The sequence below is a fragment of the Artibeus jamaicensis genome, unplaced genomic scaffold (genome assembly GCF_021234435.1).
Source record: "Artibeus jamaicensis isolate MK-2021 breed Jamaican fruit bat unplaced genomic scaffold, CSHL_Jam_final contig_465, whole genome shotgun sequence".
NCBI lineage: Eukaryota > Metazoa > Chordata > Mammalia > Chiroptera > Phyllostomidae > Artibeus > Artibeus jamaicensis.
The window spans coordinates 41,305,694-41,330,961 of NW_026521843.1; the positions used below are offsets into that span (position 1 = coordinate 41,305,694).

General features: G+C 39.0%; 2 protein-coding genes and 1 long non-coding RNA gene across 3 annotated transcripts in view; 2 read left to right on the plus strand and 1 right to left on the minus strand.

The window, feature by feature from the left end:
• COMMD1 (copper metabolism domain containing 1) overlaps positions 1-19,914 on the plus strand; it is an 87,051-nt gene extending 67,137 nt beyond the window's left edge. The window contains exon 3 of the mRNA XM_037163613.2: positions 19,703-19,914. Within this exon, the coding sequence (XP_037019508.1) occupies positions 19,703-19,813 (111 nt within the window). The 3' untranslated portion in view covers positions 19,814-19,914. The remainder of the gene's footprint in view (positions 1-19,702) is intronic.
• The window catches only part of B3GNT2 (UDP-GlcNAc:betaGal beta-1,3-N-acetylglucosaminyltransferase 2), a 148,867-nt gene that overhangs the window by 37,251 nt on the left and 86,348 nt on the right, over positions 1-25,268 (plus strand). The gene's annotated exons all lie outside the window — the stretch shown is intronic.
• LOC119062589 (uncharacterized) overlaps positions 6,217-25,268 on the minus strand; it is a 74,551-nt gene continuing 55,499 nt past the window's right edge. Inside the window, exons 4-5 of the long non-coding RNA XR_008391993.1 lie at positions 18,571-18,801; positions 6,217-6,245 (exon numbers count right to left, since the gene is read on the minus strand). This is a non-coding gene — a long non-coding RNA (uncharacterized LOC119062589). The remainder of the gene's footprint in view (positions 6,246-18,570; positions 18,802-25,268) is intronic.

Here is a 25,268-nt window from a genome sequence, read left to right on the forward strand (position 1 = left end):
TGAATCTTTCCTGTATGTGGGGTTTCTGATTCCCTAATGTATGGGGTTCCTATATATTATGTATGTAATTAAACTTGGTTATTGTCTCTTATTAATCTAATCTGTCTCATGCAGATCTAGACTAGCTGAAAGAACCCAGGAGGGCTCTTCCTCCCTCACAACAGTATATTGTTATAATTGTTCTATTTTATTATTAGCTATTATTGTTAATCTCTTAACTATGACTAATTTATAAATTAAACTTTAATATAAGTACATATATTAAACAGAGTACTTATGTACTCTAACATAAGCAAATATATAGCATATTTTTTGGATTTATCCCTCACAGATGAGGGAGGGCTATTGTATGACTTTCTGGAAATTTCCAGTAGAGCTGTTATGTCCTAAGAAACAGGGGTTATAGTGACCTTCAAGGCATAGCATCTTAATTGTCATCTATACAGATTTAATCTCCAGTTTATAATTCTCATTTCTAAAACAGTTCATTTCAATGAACTTGTTTGGAGGCAGACTCAAACTTAGTGCCTCTACCCTGTAAATGACATAATTAATGGATGCTCTGTCTTAATGTTCATGTTATAGTATTTCTAATTTTCATTTATGAAGATAAAAATAAAGATTTGCATTTGAATTTCCTTAAATCTTTTCAAACTACAGATGTAAGTCCTAATTTCAGCACAGTTATGAGAATATAATTTTCCATTTGCTTTGCTGGAGGCCTTTCCTTACAGTTTGAAATTTGGGACACAAAAAGTTTCTTGTTTGTTTCATTTCATTTCATTTTCCTTTTTTTTAACCCCAAGGGCTCATTTGACTTTCATTTGAAGTTCTAATTGACAGTGGGGTGGGGGAGACAGAAAAATGATGGAACATTTGAGTTACTAACAGAAAAACCCAGATTAAATTTGACTCCAAATCTCAAGAGTGGGTTTGTACTTCTGTGCTTAGAAGAGTTGGTATAGCTGCTATAATCATTTTTTTGTTTTGTTTTAATCTCTGACATAAAGGATTAGTCTAACATAAGTAGAATAATTTTGTTGATGTTGTCTAAGAGAATGTAGGGAGTGTTAAAAAACTAAATTCAGCTCAGTAAACTTGAAGATCTGATTGGCTTTAATTAAGTGATTCATGAATCCCGAAACATCACATCAAACAACTAGAAGGGTTCCCTGTGGAATGTACAAAATAGAATATTTTTATGGGAAGAAGTATGGGGCTGGGGATTTATTGACAAAAGCAAAGAAAGGATTGTTTTCTGGCAGACATCTTTTGGGGGGGAGGAGAGATTAGGGAGGGTTTTATTATGTAAATTGCCTCTTTCTACAGGATTTGGAGAAGGCTCATGTGACAGATTACCTTACTGGTGCTTGACCCCAAAATTTTATACTGGTTGATTAAGATTGTTTCTGGGAGAGGATGAAGCTGCAATTAAATCATGGGCTTTTTGCAGGAGAGACATCATTTGGGGCCTGTGGTTTTTTTTCTTCAACAGGAGGACATTATCATACTAAAATAATAGATTGGATGTGCTCTGTATATCACCTCCCTTACCCTCTTTCTATGGGCAAAGGAATTATGGAAATGAGTATGAATTTCATTTTAAGTATGGACCTCCTCGTTTTTATAGTGCTGTTTTAAAAATAATGTGTTATTGATTTTGCTATTACAGTTGTCTCAATTTTCCCTCCTTGCTTTGCCCCAGCACCCTGCACTCACCTCAGGCAATTCCCCCACCTCTGTTCATGTGCATGGGTCATATGTGTAAGTTCTTTGGTTACTCCATTTCCTATACTGTACTTTATATCCCCATGGTTATTCTGTAACTACCTATTCATACCTCTTAATCCTCTGAGGATTTAAGAGGATTTATCATTTACCACATGTGGGTATGTCCATGTCTCCCACCAATCTGGATTGATGTGGTTTCTTTAATTCTACAGATGTTGGATTTCCATTCAACTTGACTCTGACAGTTCTGAGTGATCTTTGGTCTGTAGTTTAGTCGCAATTTTGATGTGGTTGTGTGAGATAAACCCATGTTTATCTATCCCTTCATCTTGACCGGCTACATTGTTATTGCTGAATATTGATCTCTTAATTTGAACTATCAGAAAATTACTTCATTTTGGGAATTTTCCTTCTTAGGATTGACAGTAATGGGTTGCAGGAAGACAGAGTTTGCACCTGAGGCCCTGCCCCCGCTTTTAGTCAGAGTACTTATCATGTTCACATTCTTGGTAGTTCTAGCCTGGAGGCTTCTTTGTGTTTGGTGTCTTTGTCATCCTCTTCCATCCCACTGCATGGGCCAGTGTCTCTGCGAGAACTCAGCAAGAAGAGACACACTCCTTGTCACACCTCTGGTATTCTTTCACTAGCCAGTGCTTGTGTACTTCTTGGCTAGTACAGGCAGAGGCAGGATATCTGGAGGTGGCCAATAATGTAGGTATTCACGAAGTGAGATGCTGCTGCTAGTTTCCAGCTGGCAATGAAGTGCGTTAGCCATACTGTATTGCTACAGGCAGCATGTAATGTCAGGGTGAAGTCCTCTTTTCCCCTTTGGAGAAGTTTAGTAGAGATGCTGCTTAACCAACCAATATTATTTTAATGCTGCTGGGTATAAGATACTGTGGTAAATTAGAGAGGTATAAAATACAGTTCTGCTCACCCCCAAAAAACTGATTTAAGTTGCTTTAGATATATTGTTTCATTAAATTTCACAGCAGCCTTACCAGTTAAATCTGCTAAATCACCACTTCACAGATTAGGAAACTGAAACATAGGCCATCTCACAGTTCAAAGTGGTGGAGTTTTATTTAGATTTGAATTTAAGTTTGTATGACTTAAAAGCCTGTGTTCACTAATCATTGGACATATAACTAGTAAATAGATTAGGCATGTTCACACACACATAGAATCTAATTATGAGGAAATATCAAACTCAAGTTGGCATTCTATAAAGTAAATTAGCTTGTATTATTTTAAAAATGTCAAGTTAAAGAAACACAAGAAAAGCTGGCTGAGAAACTTCCAGATTAAAGGAGACTAAAGATACATCTAAATGTAATCAGTGTGTGATTGTGGATTTGATTTGGGAACAGGAAAAAATCTTTATAAAGGACATTATTGGGACATTTGGTAAAATTTTAATAGAGACTGGATTAGATAACATGATTATGTAAGAGATTATCCTTGTCTTTGGGAAGGACATATTAAAGTTATTGGGGATAACAGGGAATGATATCCCATCCCTATTTACTCTCAGGTGGTTGTATGATAGAGAAAGAGAATGACAAAGTAAATATAGCAAAATTTGAACAATTGAACAAATTGTTCTCTTTCTGAAGAAAGAGTATGGGAAAGTCATATTTTCTATATACTTGAAATGATGTAACCAAAAATTTTAAGTGCCTTATATTCTACACATTAATTTAAAATTCTTTAGGAGCCAGCAAAACCCAACTCAGCCAGTAGTTAAAAGACATTCATCCTTCCTCCGTTGGCAAAGAATTTGCCAAACCATATTCACAGAGGAAATAAATGTCATAGTGTCAAGATATTTTTCTTATATCTCCATTAGAAAACATATTGGATTGACCAAAAAAGTCCATTTAGTTTTTTCCATAAAATAAAAGGCACATTTTTCATGTTCACTTAATAACTTTATTGATTTGGATATTTTGAGTATGTTGGCTATTTCCTACTACTGGCTTCTAGTGGGTAGAGGTCAGAGGTTGTGCTAAACATCTTCCAATGAATAAGACAGCCCCATAGCAAAGAATTATTTGGCCAAAATGTCAATAGTACCAAGAAACTTTGCAAACCACTTTTGGTATGTTAACAGCACCTTTACAACACCTTCTCTATACACTACATAAATCTTTTTTTTTATTTCAGTTGTATTTTTACCTTTTTGAAATAATAAAGCATAATATGCTGAAATATTGTATATATTCTTTCATCTTCAATATTAAAATGGATCCCCCAAATTCACCAGTTTTTAAAAAAATTTTCTTAAAGATTTTATTTATTTATTTTCAGAGAAAGGGAGAGAAACATCAGTGTGTGGTTGCCTTTCATATACTTCCAACTGGGGACCTGGCTTGCACCCCAGGCATGTGCCCTGACTGGAAATCAAACTGGCAAGCCTCTGGTTCCCAGGCTGATGCTCAATCGCTAAGCCACACCAGCCAGAGCAAAAAAATCACCAGTTTTGATGTTTTTTAAAATGCATGCTGATATGACAGCTGTTCACAATGCAATCTAGAAAAATTGTTTTGAGTTAAGTTAAAGACAATTAAGCACTACTAGAACCAGAGAAAAATAATTGTACAGAAAAAAAAAACTTTTTGGCCAACTCAATATTTAACTTTTCTTCAAATTAATTTTTTACTATTTTTCCCCCATTTCTTTTGCTGCTTCTTAGATAGTTCATATTTCTGGATTATTGACATAATCCTGGCTAGAATGATAACGCAGGAGCTACAAACTGAGAGCTATACTGCACTCGTGTTCATGATATTCCAAAAAAACCACCCAGAGGACTAGCAGATATGACCATGCTGTGGACACGCTGCTTATTACTCACGTTATAGGGGAGTACACCACCGGCAGCGGATTGGTGTGAGTGACCGTACCCTACCTCTAGCCATGGTGCTACTTATAAGGTTAAAACAGTGATGAGGGAGCCGCAGTAGCGCGTGAAAATGCTACAGGGTTGTGATAAACGTAGGGGCCTTGTAAAGGCTGGGACTCCAGATGCAGGCTGTTTTCCTTGCTCCTTACTGCTGCTGGCCAGGCAGCCACTTGTCGTCGGAAGTGGAGGGGCCATTTCTTGAGCTATCCCACAGGATTTTTTGTTTTGTTTTGTTTTTTTCATAAAATGATAGACTACAAAGTAGAGTAAGCATTTATTTTTACCAAATATTTATCAGCTTATTTTTATTTAAAACAATGTGCATGCTGCCTGCAATCTTTACGTTTTTAGTCAGGCAGTTATGTATGATTGAACTATGCTATTTTGGGCATTAACAAGAACTCTCTTTCCTTTTATTCCACCCATTCCTGTTTACCCTTGGCTTGGCCAGAGAATAGATGTAGGCCACATCTGTTTAATGAATTTAATGTATTTGTCTCTGTATTTATCTTTAAATTGATTTGGATATTGTGAAGCCTCACAATTTAATGTATTTATCTTTTTGCATCCCAAAAGTTCTTTAAATGCTATTCTGATTTTTTTCAGTTTGAATAATTTGGTGTTCTTGGTTAGACAACAAGGTAGAATTGGGAATTCCTTCTGATTATGGTTGGAAAGAATCCCAGGTTTAAGCAAGGTATTTTGGTTCTACTGACTGTGTTTTGGGTTAGTGGGAGAAAGAGTCTATCCAGTTCAGGGAGCTCTACACATTAGTCCATAGAACAACAAAGGTAAACTTTTGTGTCCAGCTCTCCTGGTGATTGGGACAAGTAGCTAGATATATATAGAGTCACACCTTGGTACTTACTGGCTTCAGAATTCATTAAACCCTGTACTTGTTACATTTTGACAAGAAAAAAAAATGTTTCAGCCCTTGGCACTTGCTCGAAACTCATCACACTTGCTAGAACTTGTGCAAGTCACGTTGCCGCCCCACAAGAGAAAATGCTTCATGACTCGTCATGTTCAGTACTCATCTGTTTCAGCACTCGTCATGAGTTCTGGAACGATTAATAACAAGTACTGAGGTACCACCATAACTGAATTCTCCCCGCCTATTCCTCCCCCACAACCTCCCAAATGCACAAAAAGAGAAAGGGAATAAAAGCCTATCTTTCTCAGAATAAGAATTTAGTCTCTTTATGATATGCTTCTGTGCCTGAGTCATATGCATATATTAACTTAGCTGTGCTGTTACCCCATTACACTTAGAATAAAGCTAGACATTTTTCTGTGCAATCAGGATGTATCCATTGCCTATCCAAATATTTTGATAGGCTACTTTAGGTCGACTTTGAGTAATCATACTGTCAGCACTCAACTTTCCTTGGAGTCTTATTAGTGTTAACTAAATCCTAGAATAGCTTTCACATGTGGGTACTTAGTGCCTATAGATGACGTTTATGTTATATATGAATGTGAATCAGGATTGTAAAATGATTAAGTGCTCAGACTCTAAAGCCAGACATACCTGGGGTTAAAACTGGCTCTGCTACTTACCACCTGTGTGGTCTTATACACGTTGATCCTTCTCCCTCACTTCCATCATCTGTAAAATGGGATAAAATTATCCTCACCAATGTTAAATGATGCATGTAAAGCACATAATGTAATGTCTGGCATTTTTTATGTGTTCAATAAGTCTTAGCCATTATTATTTATCATTGCTACTAATATTATCTTTATTGTAATTTCTGTATCCCTCTGAATTTGCTTATGTCTTCCGATTTGTCCCACTTTTCTCACAATCTCTCCTACTCCTGTCTTCCAGACTGACTTTTTAAAAAAATTGTGGCATTTCATTTTTCTTCAGGGTCTAGAGATGATCCTTGCACCCCCCTCAACCTTTTGCATTCCCTCCACTGCTGCCAAACTTTACTGAATGAATGGGAGTCAAAAAGGAAGTCCATTTCTTCTCCAGTTAGGACCTGACTGCCTGTTCTATTTTTTTTTACAAAGGACTGAACTTTTAATATCTAGCTTCCAGATTTGTGGGCTCTCTTCCTACATAAATTAAATCAGAAGTATATAAAAGCCATTGCATTATCTGCTAATGCCTTCCTGCTGAAGATAGCTGAGAAGATCTGCTTTGGATCATATTGACAAGGTCTGTCAGTTCTGCAGTTGTTCAAAGAAGCTGATCCCTGGCTTGTATTCTTTCTAGTTAACAGGTCTGTTCTAAGGATCAGATGGAATCATACAAGTAAAAGTGATTTCTAAATTGTAAAGCACTGGGTTACTGTGAGGGATGATTATTACATGTGAACAAAGGCCAAGCAACGTAAGTGATGTTAGAATTCAACCCTATATAATAAATGCAGTCTCCTCTCTTCTGCCATCTCCAGAAGTTTGCAGTAAGTCCTTTGAGCTAGAGAAGCTAGTGACTAACTTCATGCATTCTTTCTCTTTCCTCCATCCCCATATTCTGTCACAGAATTGTGTGCCAGACCCTGAGTCAGTCTTCAGGGCTGGACGTTGGGACATAGCATGGCAGGCAAGGTACATAATAGGCTCTGGGAGTGAGGATTATGAGAGTTTTTTAAAGCCATTTTTCCAATCCTATTCCCAGCAGTTTTTATTCTGGCAGACCCCATAGGTTAAATGACATTTCAAAATCAAGTTCAGTGAGGGTGAGGCCAGATATGGCTTTTGCCAAACTGGGCTGGCAGACCTGAGCAATCCTCAGTTTTTGTACATATCTGGTTTTTTTTGTGTTTTTATTAGAAACTCTTTTCTATTAGAATTTATTAGAAATTCTTTTCCGTAAGATATGAACAACAAGTCTAAAATCATGTGTAAGATCATCATCAACTGTGAACATTCATCAGATGCTTGATAAACACAGGCTCCTCCAAGCATTAGGGATTGCATGGACTGGGTGTCTCCTTTGCAAAATGATATGCTAAAGTCCCAGCCCTTCCTGGTATCTCAGAATGTGACCGTATTTGGAAATTGTTGGAAATGAAACAAAATTAGTCCTCTTTCCCCATAACCTCAAGAAAAAAAAATAATTTAAAACTCCCCCCCCCCCAAATTAGCATTTTCTGAAGTTGAAATTACTTTTACCTTTGGTCAAATATTTCCACCTTTGCCCCTTTGCTTATTTGCTTCCTCCAGAGAAGGGCCAGTGGAAATGCTGCTTTCTCACTATTCCTGTTTCTGCCTAGTTGTGCAGTCATTAATGACAAACCACCATGAGAAAGCTGGGAACAGAAATGGTGCTGTTGGCAGAACCAAGTTGGTGATCCCTCTAGTTGGAGAAAATCTGCAATCACGGAATTGGTTTGATTAGTACTGCTTCGGTCTTCCTCCCCTGCCAAGGCATCTGTTATTCATTGCCACACTCCTATCTTTTTATTGGATATATTGAGATGTTCCTGCCATCTTAGTCTGTAGATTATCAAGAACCCAGAAAGCAAGTGACACTGCATACTTTGTTTCTGCCTGACCTAATAAACAAGCAACTCTGGATGAGTATTTTGTTTATTTTTTTTATTCTCTCATGTAAATATATTATCCTGTCATGTAAATATATTTTAGTTTGTTTGTCAAAGTTGTTTGCAAATGAGTTTGCTATGGAATGTACCTTTTCAGGAATGAGGAGGGCTCCAATTTGAGCTTCAAAACTAAAATAGCAACACAGTTCCCCCACCCACCCTGAACCCCACCTCTGCCCAGTGCTAAAGAGTTCTGTCATTTGTTTTCTCTAAGGTTTAAGTGAAATTTTTTCCTTCATTCAGTGTGATTTGCCTTTTTAGCAGTTCAGCCATTGTTCCTTTGGTTCTTTGTCCATTTTCACATGGGAAGTAGTTCTACTTAGCCAAAAGCTAGTATGATTTTCTGCAGAGCCAACCAGAGCACCTAAAAATAGTTTTCTACCCAAATATTTTTCAGCTGAAGTTTTTCAAAATACAGAAAATCTGAATAGCTAAATATTCAGTCCTACCCAAAATGAAAAGTCGTAATATGAACTAGAGCACGTCTTGAAAAACACAGAAATCAGCCAATGATTGAATCGTGTTGAGCTTTTCATGTTTATATAATTTGGCTCCATTTTATTTTCTTTTGTTGAGTGGTTCTAAAATATCTTTCTAAATGCTTAAGTCCTGGTGTTTATGTAAATCAGCATAAAATCTGTAATTTTTAAATTAGTTTCCATTCTACTTTGCTATATGTACTTTATTAATCATGTTTGAAAGTGTCCAAACTCAGAGTCAGATGTGTTAGTGGTTGACATTTTTAAATCAAAGAGCTGGGAATTCTGGGCTTTATGTAATTAGGGTTATTCTGTGAGTTTCTTTTGTTTTTTTCTAGTGATAAAATGAAGATGGATGGTACCTCTTCCGATGTGTAATAGGAAGCAGAATAAGTATCAGACTGCTTTGAAATCTCTGGGGGGAAAAGGATAGTGACAGTCTTAGTTTAGCAACATCATTCAGCCAACAAAACAACCACTCATTCTTGCAAGGTCAAAACTGTTTCCTCCCTTTCAGAAACAAGTCAGGGTTGCCTAGGCTAACAATTCACATTCCTATTGACCACACATTGGCAGGACAGTCATGTATAGTTGTCTTCTAAATCATGGCTCTAGTTTTTTCCCATCTTTAGAAATCTTAAACCAAAAGAATCTCAGGGTCCTGTTCTTGGCATACTGCTACTTTCTTAGAAATTCAAACAACTTTGACTGAATAGCTTTCTTGGAATCTTATTGCCTTGGTGGCTCACATATCCTGACTGCAGATAAAAATGAAAGCACAGCATCAGAAGGATATGTTTGTGTTTATGAGTAAATTCATCCTTTGGTTTTCATTGAAATTGTTTTGCTAGTGTTTCCTTTGTAAGACTTCCTAGGTTTTCCTGGTGCCTAGCAACTTCTGTGATCAGGTGACTAGAAAGGCATGGAGAGTATGGATCAGGGAATCTGAGCTACTTGATATAATTCACCTACAGATCTGTGCATCTGACACGGGTACCGGGGTAAAGAGAAGGATTTGCCTTTGGTACTTTCTTAGTTCTTTTATATTTTGTACCCTATCTACACCTCTAAGGGAAAGGTACCCTGTGTTTTAAGGCTGACTACTTGGGTTCATTTCTCTTGGAAGAAAACAAGTCTCCTGATTAAAGGAATAGAAAGGTGTCAATAACTTTTTGTAATACCTCTCCTGGGAGTACTTATGTTTTAAAGATGTCTAGGCTGAGAACAGTCATCCTGGTTACTAAATAAAAGGAAATATTTGGATAAGAAAATCTTTTTTACTTAAATTACATTATATGGGTGTGATTTTCCTACTACAAAAGTAGTTATGTGAAGTCAGGACTAAACTTTCTCCCAATAGCTCTAATCTACTTTTCTGTAGAACATCTTGCAGAGCTGTTATGTTTATATTTTATTTTCTTTTTTTCATTTGGTGGAAATAACTTAAAAGATGGACCAAAAAGGAGGAAGAAGTGAAGCAGCAGAGGCACATATCATAGGACTCTGACTAATTAAGATCTGGCGTTATTTAAAAATTTTTGCCACTTTTATATAAAACAAGTGTGTCACTGGTAAAATTGAAGTTAGTTGCCTCAGCTTTAACAGTAAACTAACATCAGTGGAAGGTCTGAAACTTCCAAGATACCCAATGTCTTTTTTTGCCCTTGAGTCTCTAGTTAACTGATGAAAAGTTTATTTTCTTATAGAGTTTATTTTTAATATAATTAGAATTTATGGCAGTGGGTGCTTTTAATTTTTTTAAAGCACTTTAATTTCTTTTGTCTGGTTGTCCTCACAAAAATCTCCAGAAAATTTAGTAATTGTTGTCCAGTAATGGTTAATGCTTTTATGCTACACTGGTAATCTACCCTGTCCTTTTCTAGGAGATAGTGGGACACTTCCTCCTGAACAGGGCTGTCCAACCTTTTGGCATCTCTGGGCCACACTGGAAGATAAAGAGTTGTTTGGGCCACACGTTAAATACATTGCAACATGTAATCACAAAAGTATCTCTTAATGTTTTAAGTAAGTTTATGATTTTGTATTGGGCCACATTCATAGCCATCCTGAGCCACATGTGGCCTGCGGGCTGCAGGTTGGACACCCCTGATTCTAGAAGCTGGTCCGGCACTGAAAGCACCTGGTATATGCTGAGGCATTGCTATTTTCATTTATTACAGCAAATTCTTTTAGTTCTTGGAGACCGTAGCTCAGTCCCACATCATTCTTAGAACATTATGGACACCTCTTAAGTTTTGGGGTGCACCATTTTAATTTCATTACTCGGTCATTAAGTCACAGTCTTAGAGCTCCTAAAGAGTCCAATTTCAGTCTCTTTTCATCCTCAGAAGATGATTTGTTTTGTGATTTAGAGTATAATTATTTTTCCCCTTTGGAGAATTGGGTTAGCCTGTTCTTTAAACAAGAGATGTAGGACTTGTTGGCTATTATAGTTGAAATGAGGATTTCCTAAGGATAAAAATGGCCTGAGTAAAGACCATTGGTTGTAATATGTATTGTTAAAAATTGCAAGTTCTCTTTTTTGAAGTATTGTTTTAAGCCACAGCTGAGCTATCCATTGTTTGGATATACGATGTAAGAATATGTTATAGACAGAGATGAGGCCATGTTTCTGATATCAAGACCTTTGATGCAAGTTCTTAATGAAATCTAACCTTCCACAGTTGTCACTGCTATTGTTATTGTTGTTGTTCTTTAATATCAAAGTGCTACTATACAAGATTTTGATATCAAATAAGAGAAAAATAATTGTTCTGGCTTATCCTGTTATTTTCACTTGGAGGACAGCCTTTCTACCAGCTTATGCATGGTGAAAAGCCTTGCTTTGCTCATTTTTGGAGTCTATTGGATGAGTATGTACTTCGGCAATCTGAAGAAACTCATCTTAATGTTTATACTGAAGTATTGATTGAAGCCAGAAAATAAAGTGAGAAATGAAGAAATAACACTCCCACGTAGCAAATATTGGCAAAGGTAGAGGAGAAGGAGTTGGGGGTTGGAAATAAACATCCTGATCACTCTTTCCTCTTGCCTCAACCCAACTCTAAGCCAGAAAACAAGGGGATGATACAATCTTAGAGACCAGCTGCACAGGGCATGGAATAAGGCAGAGAAGGGCAGAGAATAGATATGAAAGGATAAGTGGAGAATAATCACAGTTTTCAGGGAACAATAAAATTTTAATTTGGGGTAAATGGTTTCTTAGGAAGGAACTTGGAAGATCCTTTGCCACAGAGAAGCTATTCTGAGATCTCCTGAAGTAGTTAGGGAACAGTATCAGTGATAGTTCTGAGAAAGCCATAAGAAGTATGGGAATGAGCAGTGAACACAGGTTTACTTAGGAAGATGTTTTGAACTTCTCTGGTGGACAATGTTCAAAACTTTTGGGTAACTTATTTGTTATATAATTGCTCTTTAAGAAGCTATTACCAGTTTTGACCTTTGCCACATGTTCTTGTTCTCTCTCCAGTTGCTAAACACAGAAGACACAGTGCAGGTAGAGTTGCAGATCAGAGGGTTAATTTAAGTATGAAATAAACAGCACAAATATGGGGGTAGGCCTCATGACTTAAGTTTTTACTAAGCAAAGAGTCCCTTTGTGTCGATAAATACTGAGCAGGATAGTAAGAAGCTAGGAAATTCCTTGGCCAGTGGAATGGGGAAACTGAGACAGATGGATGATTCAAACTCACTGTGTCCAGAACCCTGACTCACCTACTTCCTTCTCACTTGCATAACCACTCTTTTAAGCCCTCAGGATAATGAGGTTCTGATTAGCATCAAATAATCTTAGGAGTTTTGATCAAGCTAGAGATAACATCTAGACCTCAGTTGGTTTTAGCTCCAGACCCAGAAAAGTAGCAAAAGCAGACAGAACTACACCTTGGCCGACATCAGGGCTGGGTGCAGTGACCAATGACCTCCCTAAAGCTGACCAATCAGTAGAGACCATAACACTGACCCTATAAAGAATCTTTAAGACAAAAGGACTCAGTGCACTTGCTCATGTTCTCTCCCTCACTCTGTCTCTCTCACACACCTTCCAATATCTCCTCCGCTCCCACCACCACCTTCCACCCCTGCCACTGCCCTGTCCCTTCTTTCAGGTGTATATCATTGTTTTCTTTCTCCTGAGCTCCCAGGGCCCTTCTGTTGCCTCTGTAACCTGTTTCCTGACTCTGTGTATCCCAGCTGGCTCACTTCCGCCTCTGTGACTTTCTTTCTAAAAGATCAAGGTAGCCCTGACTGGTGTGGCCCAGTGTGTTGGGTGTCATCCTCTAAGCCGAAAGGTTGCTGGTTCGATTCTTGGTTAGGGCACATGCCTGGGTTGTGGGCCAGGTCCCCAGTTGGAGGCATATGAGGGACAACCAATCAACATTTCTTCCCCTTTCTTTTCCCCTCCTTTCCCCTCTCTCTAAAAATAAATAAAATCTTGTGGGGGGCGGGGGGGCGGAGCCAAGGCAGATCTCTGACCAGACCAGTTAAGTTGATTCTTAACTTCAAGTGTACTTTCGCTTTGCTTGCTGAATAAACATCATACACTAGAGTTCTTGCCTCCGAATTCTTTATTTGCTGAACTCAAAAACTGGGAGGCGATATCACCACTAACAAAACCAAAAGAAAAACTTTGGGAATAAGCCTTATGAAATCTGGCCAGATGTATGTGGCATTCTTGAGTCAGTATCGATCAGTTCATCAGGGTCCTAAGGCACTCTTTCCCATTCTCACCGTCCATCCCACAACTTGGGCATTTTTCAAGAAACCACAGCATGTTAGAACTTGCCAGTGGTGTAGTATAATGCTAAATATGGTCGATAAATTGAGAATACAGCTTTGTGGAAATTGTACATGGAAAATTTATAATAATATAGAAAATAGGTTATAGGATTGCTATTTTGTTTTATGTTGAATTGATTCTAAATGGTTTATAGGTATTTTATAAGTTGTAGTCTTTTCTTATTTTCTATTTTTAGCACCTTATCACTGTAGTATTGTAATGGGGGAAGGGTGGAGAGGTGCCAAGGATGGCACATGAGCAATGGCTACACTGCAGCTGCCAAACCAGTATGAGTTGTCCTGACAGCCAGGGTGATAACGCAGCTACTTCCAGCATGCAGGGGGTTCTGGGGGCAACCTTTAAAAAGAGGAGCATGCAGAAATTTTATGCTCATTGTTCTCTCCTCTCTCCCAGCTGCTGGGGGCTGGAGTTGCTGGTCCCCAGGCTGTGAAGACCACATAGTCTGGGAACATTCCCGGTGCCCCTCCTCCAGCCCTCCAAGGCCTATCTGGAGCACAGCAGGTACTAAGCCAGTAAGAGAGGAAAGGAGGAGGCTCTTGGCAATGAGGCCTGGGAGCCTTAAGGCAGGGCAAAAAGCCCTGCACTCCTCTCCCACATGGGAAGCCATTGTGGGAGCTGCCCAGTCTCCAACCATGCCCTCCTCCAGTGGGGGCCGTCAGCAGCAGCTCTCACAGGGGCAGCCACCTGCCTGCCACTCACATGCTCCTCCAGCAGGTGGGCCATCAGCAGCGTAAGTTGCTGCTGCTGTGCCCGCTCCATCCTGAGCAGGGCCTTGGACGCACTGCACCAACATGTGGGTCAGGGCTTAGAGGACCAGTCAGTGCTGGTCCTGGAAGCCCCATGGCCAGGTGACACAAGAATGGGCAGTGGCACAAACAAGTGGAGTTGTGCCGTGTGGGTCCTGCCTGGCCAGACACACAGCCACAAGGGAGGGCAGCGCTGGGAAGAGGACAGCTCACTGCAAGTAGGATGCCTGAAGGCACAGATTCCAAAAGATGCCTAAAGCCAGACAGTAACTGGAAACCAGCTAAGCCACGTACATTTCTTAAAGGATGATGCTTTTGGTGGGAGAAGAGGTTCAGGTGCAAACTGGAACTAAATTGGCAGAGGGTAGCAGGGTGATTTTCTTTGGGTATCTTGTAGGAACAGAGTTTGAGGCAGAAACCTGCTATTATTTAAAACTATACATACTTTAAATAAAAAGATTCCTTTTCCTTTCCACCAAACTCTATCTTGAGTTTTTGCCTAGATGCAGTGAGTTAGGTAGGACCCCACTGGTTGTTTGGTTACTGTGTTATTTTACCAAAGAATTGCTCAGAGTATGCTTATGGGCCAAGATAAGGAAGTCATCTAAATGGACATCCTATACAAAGAGGTTACTTAGTGTGAGATGGGGAAATCCAAACACTTGTTTAATGGCAGTCTTCAATTATTATATAAATTAATAATCAGTTATACTCTCTGACCCTGCTAGAAAATGAGCTTCAGATAAAGACTTAGGCTTGACAAGTCAGAGCTTCTTGAGGAATGTTAGAGTGATTACTTGGGAAAGGAGTTTCTGGGGAATCTGAGATGGCCTTCTCTAGAAGTCACTAAAGCTAGCTTGTTTTTGTTTGTTTTGTTTTGTTGTTGGTTCAGACAGGACGGTTTCTCCCTTGAGAAAATTCTCTTCTTAGAATTTCATAGCTTTTGCACTTGGAGAAAATATTTGACTATTTTGCCTCTGCTTTCTTCTCTAACTTAAAATAGTTATTTAAACTCTTGAGTTTAATGCAATAACATACTCCCCTTGATCACAAAGTACACAGTCTTACTAATGATGTGCTTGCTTATTCATCTGCTGACCACTTTCTGACTGTACCCCATACTGTATCCACACTCTACTGAAAAGAAATTGGTCCTAACTTTTTGCTCAGATATTTACATACAGGAATTTAGTGTTGTCATCTCTTACTATTATGATCATTTAGGTCCAGATCAAGGTGGGTGCCCGAAAAAAAGCCGAAGTGTTTTATCTGTACTTTTCCCCTTTGGCTTAATAAGTACCACCTATGTTTCTAAAGATATTTTCAAGTGCTTTAAATGTACTTGTGGTAGGGTACTCCAGTCAAATGGGAAATTTGAAAAAAGCCCCATGTATTAATTTCAGCTTAAAGGCTGTCAAATTATTGATAAAATATTGATAGCCTAACTAAATGAAGTTAGGCATTGATAATACAGTTTCAGGTAAACTGTTTTTTCAAGACTCATGTATGGTTACATGTGTCTTTTTAAGACTGTTAGTCTGCATTGTTTCAAGGGGTGAGAGGTGAAGGTTGGGATAGGATAGAAAATATTTGTTTAACTTTTGACTCTCTTTAGCCTGCTATTTCTCTTTAGTATTTGATTTCCTTCAAAAATAAACTGAGCTTCATTAATACTTAAGAGGGCTAATAAAAAATAACGTGAGTACTAAAACCTCTGACAAATTAATGATCCCTGCTCAGAAAAGATCCTGGCTCTTCATTAATAAACTGTGCTTAGGCTTTTCTGTCTCTGTGAGCATTGTCCTTGATAATTTCTTCTCATATAAATAGAAATTTACCATTGTAACAGACTTTCTCTCACTGAGGTGAAACAGAAATTACATCATCTTTTCTGGCAGTTTCCTAAATATATGTTAGACTCTCCTAATTATTATTTTTCAGGTCATTGTTTAAAAAAGCCACATGTTAAAACATGTTTAAAAGTCAAGCGAAGACTTCTGGCCAAGATGGAGGCGTAGGTAGACCCACTGTGCCTCCTCCCACAACCAAAATAAGGACAACAACAACTTAGAAACAAAAACAACCAGTACCAACAGAAAATTGAACTGTATGGAAGTCCGACGACCAAGGAGTTAAAAGTAGACGCATTCATCCGGACCAGTAGGAGGGGCAGAGTCAGGCAGCCAGGAGGAGAGGGGTTGCAGCAAAGCGGTAGCTGGTGACCCCCAGCACACAAGGCAGCAGTGGGTGGACCAAGTGGTCCCACATTCACACAAAGGTAAACCAGGCAAAATTGGGGAGTGAGACAGACCATGCAACCCAGGGCCCCAGCGCAGGGAAATAAAGCCTCAAACCACTGATTGAAAACTCCTGTGGGGGTTGAGGTGCCAGGAGAGACTCCCAGCCTCTCAGGAGAGTTTGTTGGAGAGACCCACAGGGTCCTAGAATGTACACAAACCCACCTATGTGGGAATCAGCACCAGACGGGCCCATTTTGCTTGGGAGAACCGAGGGAGGTGACTGAAATCCACCAGAGAGCAGAGCAAGCACCATTATTCCCTTTCAGACCCCTTTCCCACATATAGCATCACAACATAGCGACACAGGTTACCCTGTCCTGGTGAACACCTAAGGCTCTGCCCCTCACTACATAACAGGTGCATTAAGACAAAAAAGCAAACAAACAAAAAACGGCATAAATGAAAGAACAGATCAAAGCTCCAGAAAAAATACAACTAAATAATGAAGAGATAGCCAACCTATCAGATGCACAGTTCAAAACACTGATAATCAGGATGCTCACAGAATTGGTTGATTTTGGTCGCAAATTAAATGAAAAAATGAAGGCTACACTAAGCAAAATAAAGGACAATGTACAGGGAACCAATAGTGAAGGGAAGGAAATGAACTCAAATCAATGGAGTGGACCAGAAGGAAGAAAGAAACATCCAATAGAAAAGAATGAAGAAACAAGAATTCAAAAAAAAAAAAGAGGAGAGGCTTGGGAACCTCCAGGAAATCTTTAAATGTTCCAACATTTGAATTATACGGGTACCAGAAGGGGAAGAGCAACAAGTGGAAAAGTTATTTGAACAAATAATAAAGGAGAATTTCCCCATTCTGGCTAAGGAAATAGACTTCCAGGAAGTCCAGGAAGCTCAAGAGAGTCCCAAAGAAGTTGGACCCAAGGAGGAACACACCAAGGCACATCATCATTACATTAGCCAAGATAAAAATGAAGGAGAGAATCCTAGAAGCAGCAAGAGCTAAGGGGACAGTCACCTACAAAGGAGTTCCCATCAGACTGTCAGCGGATTTTTCAAAAGAGACCTTACAGGCAAGAAGGGGCTGGAAAGAGGTATTTCAAGTCATGAAATCCAAAGACCTACATTTAAAATTGCTCTATCCAGCAAAGCTTTAATTTAGAATGGAAGGGCAGATAAAGTGCTTCTCAGATAAGGTCAAGTTCAAAGAGTTTATCATCACTAAGTCATTATATGAAATGTTAAAGGGATTTAACTAAGAAAAAGAAGATAAAAAATATGAACAGTGAAAGGACAGCAAACTCACAATCATTAACAACCACACCTAAAACAAAAAACAAAAGCAAACTAAGCAAACATTTAGAAAAGGAACAGAACCACAGAAATGGAGATCACATGGAGGGTTATCAACAGGGGAGTGGGAAGGGGAGAGAGGGGGAAAAGGTACGAAGAATAAGTAGCCTAGATGCTAGGTAGAAAATAGATGGGGGGAGGGTAAGAATAGTATGGAAAATGTAGAAGCCAAAGAACTTATATGTATGGTACATGGACATGAGCTAAAGGGGGGGAATGTGGGTGGGAGGGGGTATGCAGGATAGAGGGTAGTAAAGAGGGGAACATGGGACAACTATAATAGCATAATCAATAAAATATATATTTTAAAAAAGTCAAGCTAAACATCTTAGTGAAACTGAATGAATAAAAGGCTTTCAAATCTGAGATCTGTTCTTAACTTAGCCTTCTGAACTGCCTCATTTGCCATAAATTTGCTCCTCCTGAAACTTAAACACAGCAAGCAAGCTTCTTCTTTTTTAAATTGATTTTTGCTTTTGGCTAATTGAAAACCTGGCAGTTTCTAAGCTCACATATGGGAGACTATTCCCCTCTCCTACCCAAACACATGTGTGAGGAGCAAGTTCCCTGTCAGGGAAAGCTGCCTTCCCTCCCCTTTGGGAAACTCTCTTCTGAGAGGCCCCTTATTTTCCCTCTGCATTTGTTTTTTCTGGGGGATGTCCATTGTCATCATTATAGACTCAGCATAGGAGCTTAGCAACAGCAAAGGTACATACTTTTTCAGGATCAACTCCTGAAGGTTCTTCCAGCTGATGATAGAGTAACTCCCTCCCTCTGAAGAAGCTGTGGTCTTCTTTTATCTTCCACTTTGGGGACAGAGGTGGAAAATGCCATAGCAGTTACAGAGGAACATGTGGAGAAGAGCGCTGATCTGGTGGCTCTGCCATCAACAGAGGGACAGACAATAGGCATGCCATTTAATATGCCCAGGGCCTCGATTTCATTATCTAAAAAACAAGGAAGTTAGATTATATGATTTCTAATAATTGATATTGCTCTGAAATTATGTGATTATTGTTCTTAAGAATCTTGAATATGATTCCTCTTGGATATATATAATTTACCCTTGTCTCTCAAGACAGTGTGCACCTAGGATTCGTTCAGTGCTCATGAAATTTCTGTCACCATACTTTAAAGGCCTTTTTCTTTGATATCTACCTGATACAGGGTTGATAGACTGATCCTTAACAGTGATTAAAGGGAATGTGTTTGAGGGAAATCTTGGGAGAGCTGGCTTGCAACAAGTGGAATAGCCCTAGACATATTTAGGGCTGTTTCAAGATCTGGTTATCAATTAATCTGACTGACACCTCCCAAGAAACTTGGATACCACTTGTCACAATTTCTAGTATCACCACTAAATCCAAGTTAGCCCAGTTCCCAGGATCACACAGAGCTAAACCAAATCCTCCTTCCATTTTATGCTGCAGTAAGCTGTGGAGACAGCATGGAGTTCACAGCCTGACCCTCCCTCTCTCTGATTTTGTGATACAGGTTAAAACTCATGATCATCATCTATGAAACAGCATACTCCAGTACTGACTGAAAAATCATTATGGGATCAAATGTGATGGCAGACAAGAAGAGCTTCTAATGTGCCTCATAATGAAAACACCTGACATTTGAATACCTCTTTACCATTTATGAAACACTTCAGAGAAATAGTTTCATTTAGGGCGTTGTCTTGGCTTTGCTGTGCTGGGTGAAATATCATTTAGGTATAGAGGGCTTGACTCAAGTTTCCTGAGTAAGGACCCTAGTCCTTTTCAGCTGGGCCTCACCGGATCCAGAGCTTTAGCTATCTTGAGGGTCTCTTCTGTCTATAAAACACCCTTTTATGTTTTTCAGGAATCTGAATTTCTGTGTTTGGAATTTGATGAGGCCAAGATCAACCAAGTCCTGAAGAAGCTCTCAGAGGTAGAAGAAAGCATCAGCACACTGATGCAGCCAGCTAGCTGAAGATGGAGTTTTTGAAGCAAAGATGTTCATGATCCCTCCTTACTGACCTGTTTTTTTAATATTATTCACCAATTAGTATTAAATCCTCAAATTCAAATCTTGCCTGCCTCTGCTTCCTGAGACTTATTTCTTCTATTTACTCTTATAGTTGTTCTACTGCAAAGGTTCTTATACTTCAGCATGTAGAGGCACTTGACTTGTAGCAGCATTTGTTTTTAAAAGGAGGTGTCTGGGACCCTATCTCTGGATACTTGGATTCAGGTGGACTGGGCTGGGGTCAACTTCAGAAACCCGTGCTGTGGTGGCTTGTCACTGGGTTGGATTTTAGGAATTTATACATGATAAATTATATAAGAATAAGAAAACATTTTACTCATAGAAGTCTGACCAAATACCATGTATCTTGAGCTGAGGCCTAGAGATTTACTGACCCTCATCAGTAAAACCAGAGATGCTTCTGAAACCGATTCAGGTATTTGAATTAGTTCTGCCCAAGTCTAGGGTGTCTGGCTTGACCTGAGCCACTGAGAAACATGGCTTTTCTAGAACCTAGAAATAAACTGGCCTCATCACACAGGGACTCTCCCTCTTACCTCCAGTCAGGACTGTGGGAAGACAAAAATGTCTGTGGAGGTGATGTGAGGGTTTTTACCTCAGGAAATTTTAGTCAAGTCATCAAAACCTCTTCAAGAAAATTTCTTCAAGAAACAGTGTAAAAAGTAGGTCCTGGTAGAGAAGTTAGGTGAAACACCAAGATTATTTTCAGAGGAGGATGCTGCCAACCAGCATATTAAGGCAATGGTCCTTGTTGAACAGGTTTTATCGTCTGATATTGATAAAATTTAGAACCTCAGTTGTCTTTGGGATATAATGTGCTCAAAAAATGTAATTCTCTTGATCTGTGGTTATATCATATGTCAGTTCTAAAGAGTTTATTCCAGGGCAGGAATAATTCCTTTCTTTAAGCATTTTCTCCTAAATCAGTTTGGAGACATTTTAGGAGTTCTTCCAACACCCAAGCTGAAAATACTGGCTTCCTCCCTGATTAAAACCATCCCAGCAGTTAGCAAACAATAACCAGAAGGTTTTAAATAGAGCCCCTGAGGACCCTTCAGAAAACATCTTGAAATAGTAGGGTAATGTGCTTTGGCCACAGAACTATTAAAATGTGCTCTTTGTTCCCAGGGCTACTGTCATGTGCTTCAGAAGAATTTAGAGAACGTCTTTGCTGTAAAATGGAGGGAAACAGTATCTTATTAGATAATGAGATTCCAGTGTCTTTGGAAGGAAGGAAGACCTGTAGCTACCACATTGTTATGAACTCACATTGCAGTGAGAGTTTGTGGAAGCCTAAAGGGACAGTCCGTGGGTCCACAGGGAAAGCTCTGGTCAGATCATCCCATGAAAGTAACAGCCACAAACGTGGACATGGGCTTTTTTATTATATCCTCAAACCTCACCGGAAAATCTGGTTATATACACTGTGTTTTTCATCATCATCATCATCATCATCATCCAAAAAGCCCCAGAAGCTAGTTACTGAAGGTTAACACTTTGAATGTAAGTGGTCTGGACAGGGCGTGTTTGTGTGTGTTTTGTATTTAATGGCGACTTTAAAATTTCTGATTACCAAAGGAGTGTTTACTATAGTCTATTGTGAAAATACAGAACATACTAAGATAAGAACAGTTAAGCCCTGGCTGGTGTGGCTCAGTTGATTGGAGAGTTGTCCCATCAAGCAGAGTTGCAACCAGAGGGTTGCAGGTTCGATACTGGTCAGGGCACATACCTGGGTTGTGGGTTCGGTCCCAGTCAGAGCTCATGTGAGAGGCAAGTGATTGATGTTTTTTCTCACTCACATCAATGTTTCTCTCCCTCTTTCTTTCTCTCCCTTTCCTTTTCTCTAAAATCAATAAGCATATCCTCTGGTGAGGATAAAAAAAAACAGTTAAATGACTCATCAACCTAATACACAGAAATAATAGAAAGAAGGCTAGAACCAGAAGAAAAATGGACTTGCCCTGAATAAATTCTTGGAAGTGGAGCATAGTGTTTTTAAGACTGATAAACACTGCCAAATTTTCTCCAGAAAAGTTGTATCAGTTTATATTTCCTCTAAGAAAGTATGAGAATAAAACACTCTTCTTCTTGTCTAATTGTATATATTATCTATTTTTGTATATTCTGGGACTAACTTGATTTTGTAAATTTTTGGAAGGGACACTTAAACCAGGACATCTCCCTGGGGAAAGGACCAGGGAAGGAGAAAACTGGCATAAGGGTCCCAGCAGACTCCACTGGGTTTCTTACCTCTGTAATCCTAGGTTACAGCCACTTTATTTTGAGTTCAGGATATGTGGGGCAAAATAAAAATAATCCTCAGCCTGAATTAGACCTTGTAGAAATTGTCCCTGCTTAAGCAATAAGCATTCTGGCTTGCCTGTGGAGAAACAGTCCAGGCAAACCAAAACTTGCTTTCAGAATAAAATTAGACAGAAACTCCAGACTTCAGTAATTTTACATCCATAAGAAGCAAAGGATTGGCCCTGTCCTCAGGGATGGCTGTCCGAGGAAGCTCTGGTTCTTATCGGCTTCATCAGTGAAGCCCTAAATTCCACCATTACACCCTCCCCTTCCCTTTATATAACTCTCTCTTTCCCCAGTCTTATTTTAATGATGATTCAAAAGAATTACAGTATTTTGAAATTTAGTTTAACTTATTCTCCCCAAATGCAAGAAGGCAATGAATAACTAAAGATGATATTGAGTATCTGAAATCTTAAATAGCTGCCATGTATCAAGCTATTAGTTACTGAAATTCTTTTTTTAGACCTGAAATTTTGCAATACAAAATATAAATAGAAATTAAATGAAAAGAAATGTTAAACAGAATTTTAGAAAATATTTTTTTTTCTGAAGTGCACAATAAATATCTAGGCCAATAAAGAGACAAGGAAGGATACAGAAGGAGGTTTTCTAGAGTCAGCTCAGAAATGAGTGGCATTTTCCTGAACGAGCAGTATGTTGGAAGGAATGGGCCTTTGCAGGACAATTGCCACCTTATTCTTCTTAGCTGTCCAATTTTCCAGTCGAGGTTTTCAAATATTTTCAGGGGTGTCAAACTCATTTTCACTGGGGGCTACATCAGCTTTGCAGTTGCCTTCAAAGGGTCAAATGTAATTGTAGGACTGTGTAAATGTAACTACTAAGCTAGAGCTCGGCGCTGCTACCTGGTAGAAACAAGGTGCCGGGCCAGATAAAACAAGGTGGAGGGCTGGATTTGGCCCACAGGCCTTGTGTTTACCACTTGTGTTTTAGATGGTGATTTAGTCAGCAGAATAGAAAACCTAAATAGAACATAATGAGTTTGAGCTTAATTCTAGTTGCGAAGTATACTATTTTTACCTCAAAGTTTAAGAGAGAGCAGTTTTTATCTAAGTGCAGGCAATTCTGCCTTACTCAGGGCTGGCCATGTTCGTCACTGGGCATCGCTGCTGTGTGCAGCACTGAGCCAGCCTTTGTTACAAAGGAACCCGCCTGTGCCTGCTTCCTGTCAAATGGTGCCAGTCGACGTAAGTTACTGGTTCACTACATATACTGTCAGAATAAAATACTAAACCTATACATGAGCAGATAGAAAAATATGGGTATTTATATCATTTTACTCACCAAAGACTATATAATTAGGCCCTTTGTTTCATTTTTTTGTTTGCTCTTGGCTAGTTTTCTGTTTCCTGCTGTTCGGGTTTCAAGTTTCTTTGATTCACAGGATGCAGGCAGGGAGAAATGGAAAGGGGAATAATGAGGATTTGAAAGCACAAATAGAACAGGAGATTAAACTGTTAGTTTAAAAGAAATTTAGCAGTGGTTGGTGTGGCTCAGTTGATTGAGTACCAGCCAACAAAACGAAAGGTCATGGGTTTGATTCCCTGTCAGGGCACATGCCTGAGTTGCAGGCCAGGCAACCAATTGATGCAAGAGTCAACCATTCAATGTGTCTCTCGCACATCGCTGTTTCTCTTCCTCTCTTTCTCCCTTCCCCTCTCTAAAAGTAAATAAATAAAATCTAAAAACAATATTACCTTTAAAAAAGGAAATTTAGGTTGAAAGGGGAGAGTAGTTAAAATTTTTAATGCTGTTATTATACTGTTTTTATATTAAAAGTAAAAATAGATTGAGAGATTTTTGTGATTCACATTCTGGATATTTTTAGAACCATGGCAAAAAATTTGGCACTGATCTCAGAATGACTGATTTGCAGGCTTTTGGTAGAAGCTATTTTCTCATCTTGTCCAATGGGAAACGTCTGGACAGACAGGGCAGAGGACTTGTACAAGGCCATGGTTAGAAAGAGACCTCAGGGTTCTTGTCTTTCAGCTCAATGTTCTACCTGCCAGACCCGCCAAAAGAACACTATGTACATGTAAAGAAAAAGTCAGTGTCCTTGCGTGTTATGTTTAGATGATGACAGTTCCTACAGTGATGATTTTGTGTGTGCATATGACCTTGGGGACAGTGAGGTTCATTTTTACTTGCAGCCTGCATCCATCTTAAACCTGTCACTGTGCAGAGACTGCCCGTGCTTTTGTAGAGCCGGATGGTGTTTCTGATGGCCTTGGCCTTACTGTCTCTCCAATGGCACCCATCTCAGGGTGCCACGTGCAAGGTGAATCTGCTGCCACATAGGGCTTCCTGGCTATTCACAGTACCCATTAGGCAGCAATTTATCATTGTCCTAGCTGGACAGCCATGACCCAAGCTTGCTAAATAACAGCATAACTCTTGGCCATTAATTCACTGTAACAATGTTTATATTAAACTGTGTAGCAGCTCCATTCATACTATTATGGTTTTCTCAACAAAGCCTACCCACAGTGTTACAAAACAGGGATAAGATTCTTTTTACATTTTAATTATAAAAGTAATACATGCTCATTAAAAATTAATAATTATTTAATGTTTAAATCAGTACGGAATTGTATGGAGCAAAAATTACTTTCTTGCCTTCTGCTTTAAAAACGAATCTCTTTTTAGAAGTAGTTGCTATTAATAGTTTGGCGTGTTTCCTTCCAGGTACTTTCTGTGCACACCAAAATAAGTGTGTACGTGTATTTATATATGTGTATGTGTGTATATATATGTATTTATATAATTGTGTATAGTTATATGTTCAGGCATATAACTGATCATTTGCCTTCAAATGATCATTTTAGTGGTTCTTAACTTTTGGAAGACACTTTATATCTTAAAGAGTCCACTAAAAGTTATGGATTCTCTTTCCCGGGAAAAAAATGCACATATTTTCACTGGATTTTTCATTGTGTCAGGAGTTTCCGGAATTCCCAGAAGATGATCTGTGACCACCTCTACCCACTTACTGTGGAACCAGGGGCAATGTAGGAAGTGGCAACACTATAATGGATTGGGAAGGCATTATTATTCATAGCAAAAACCT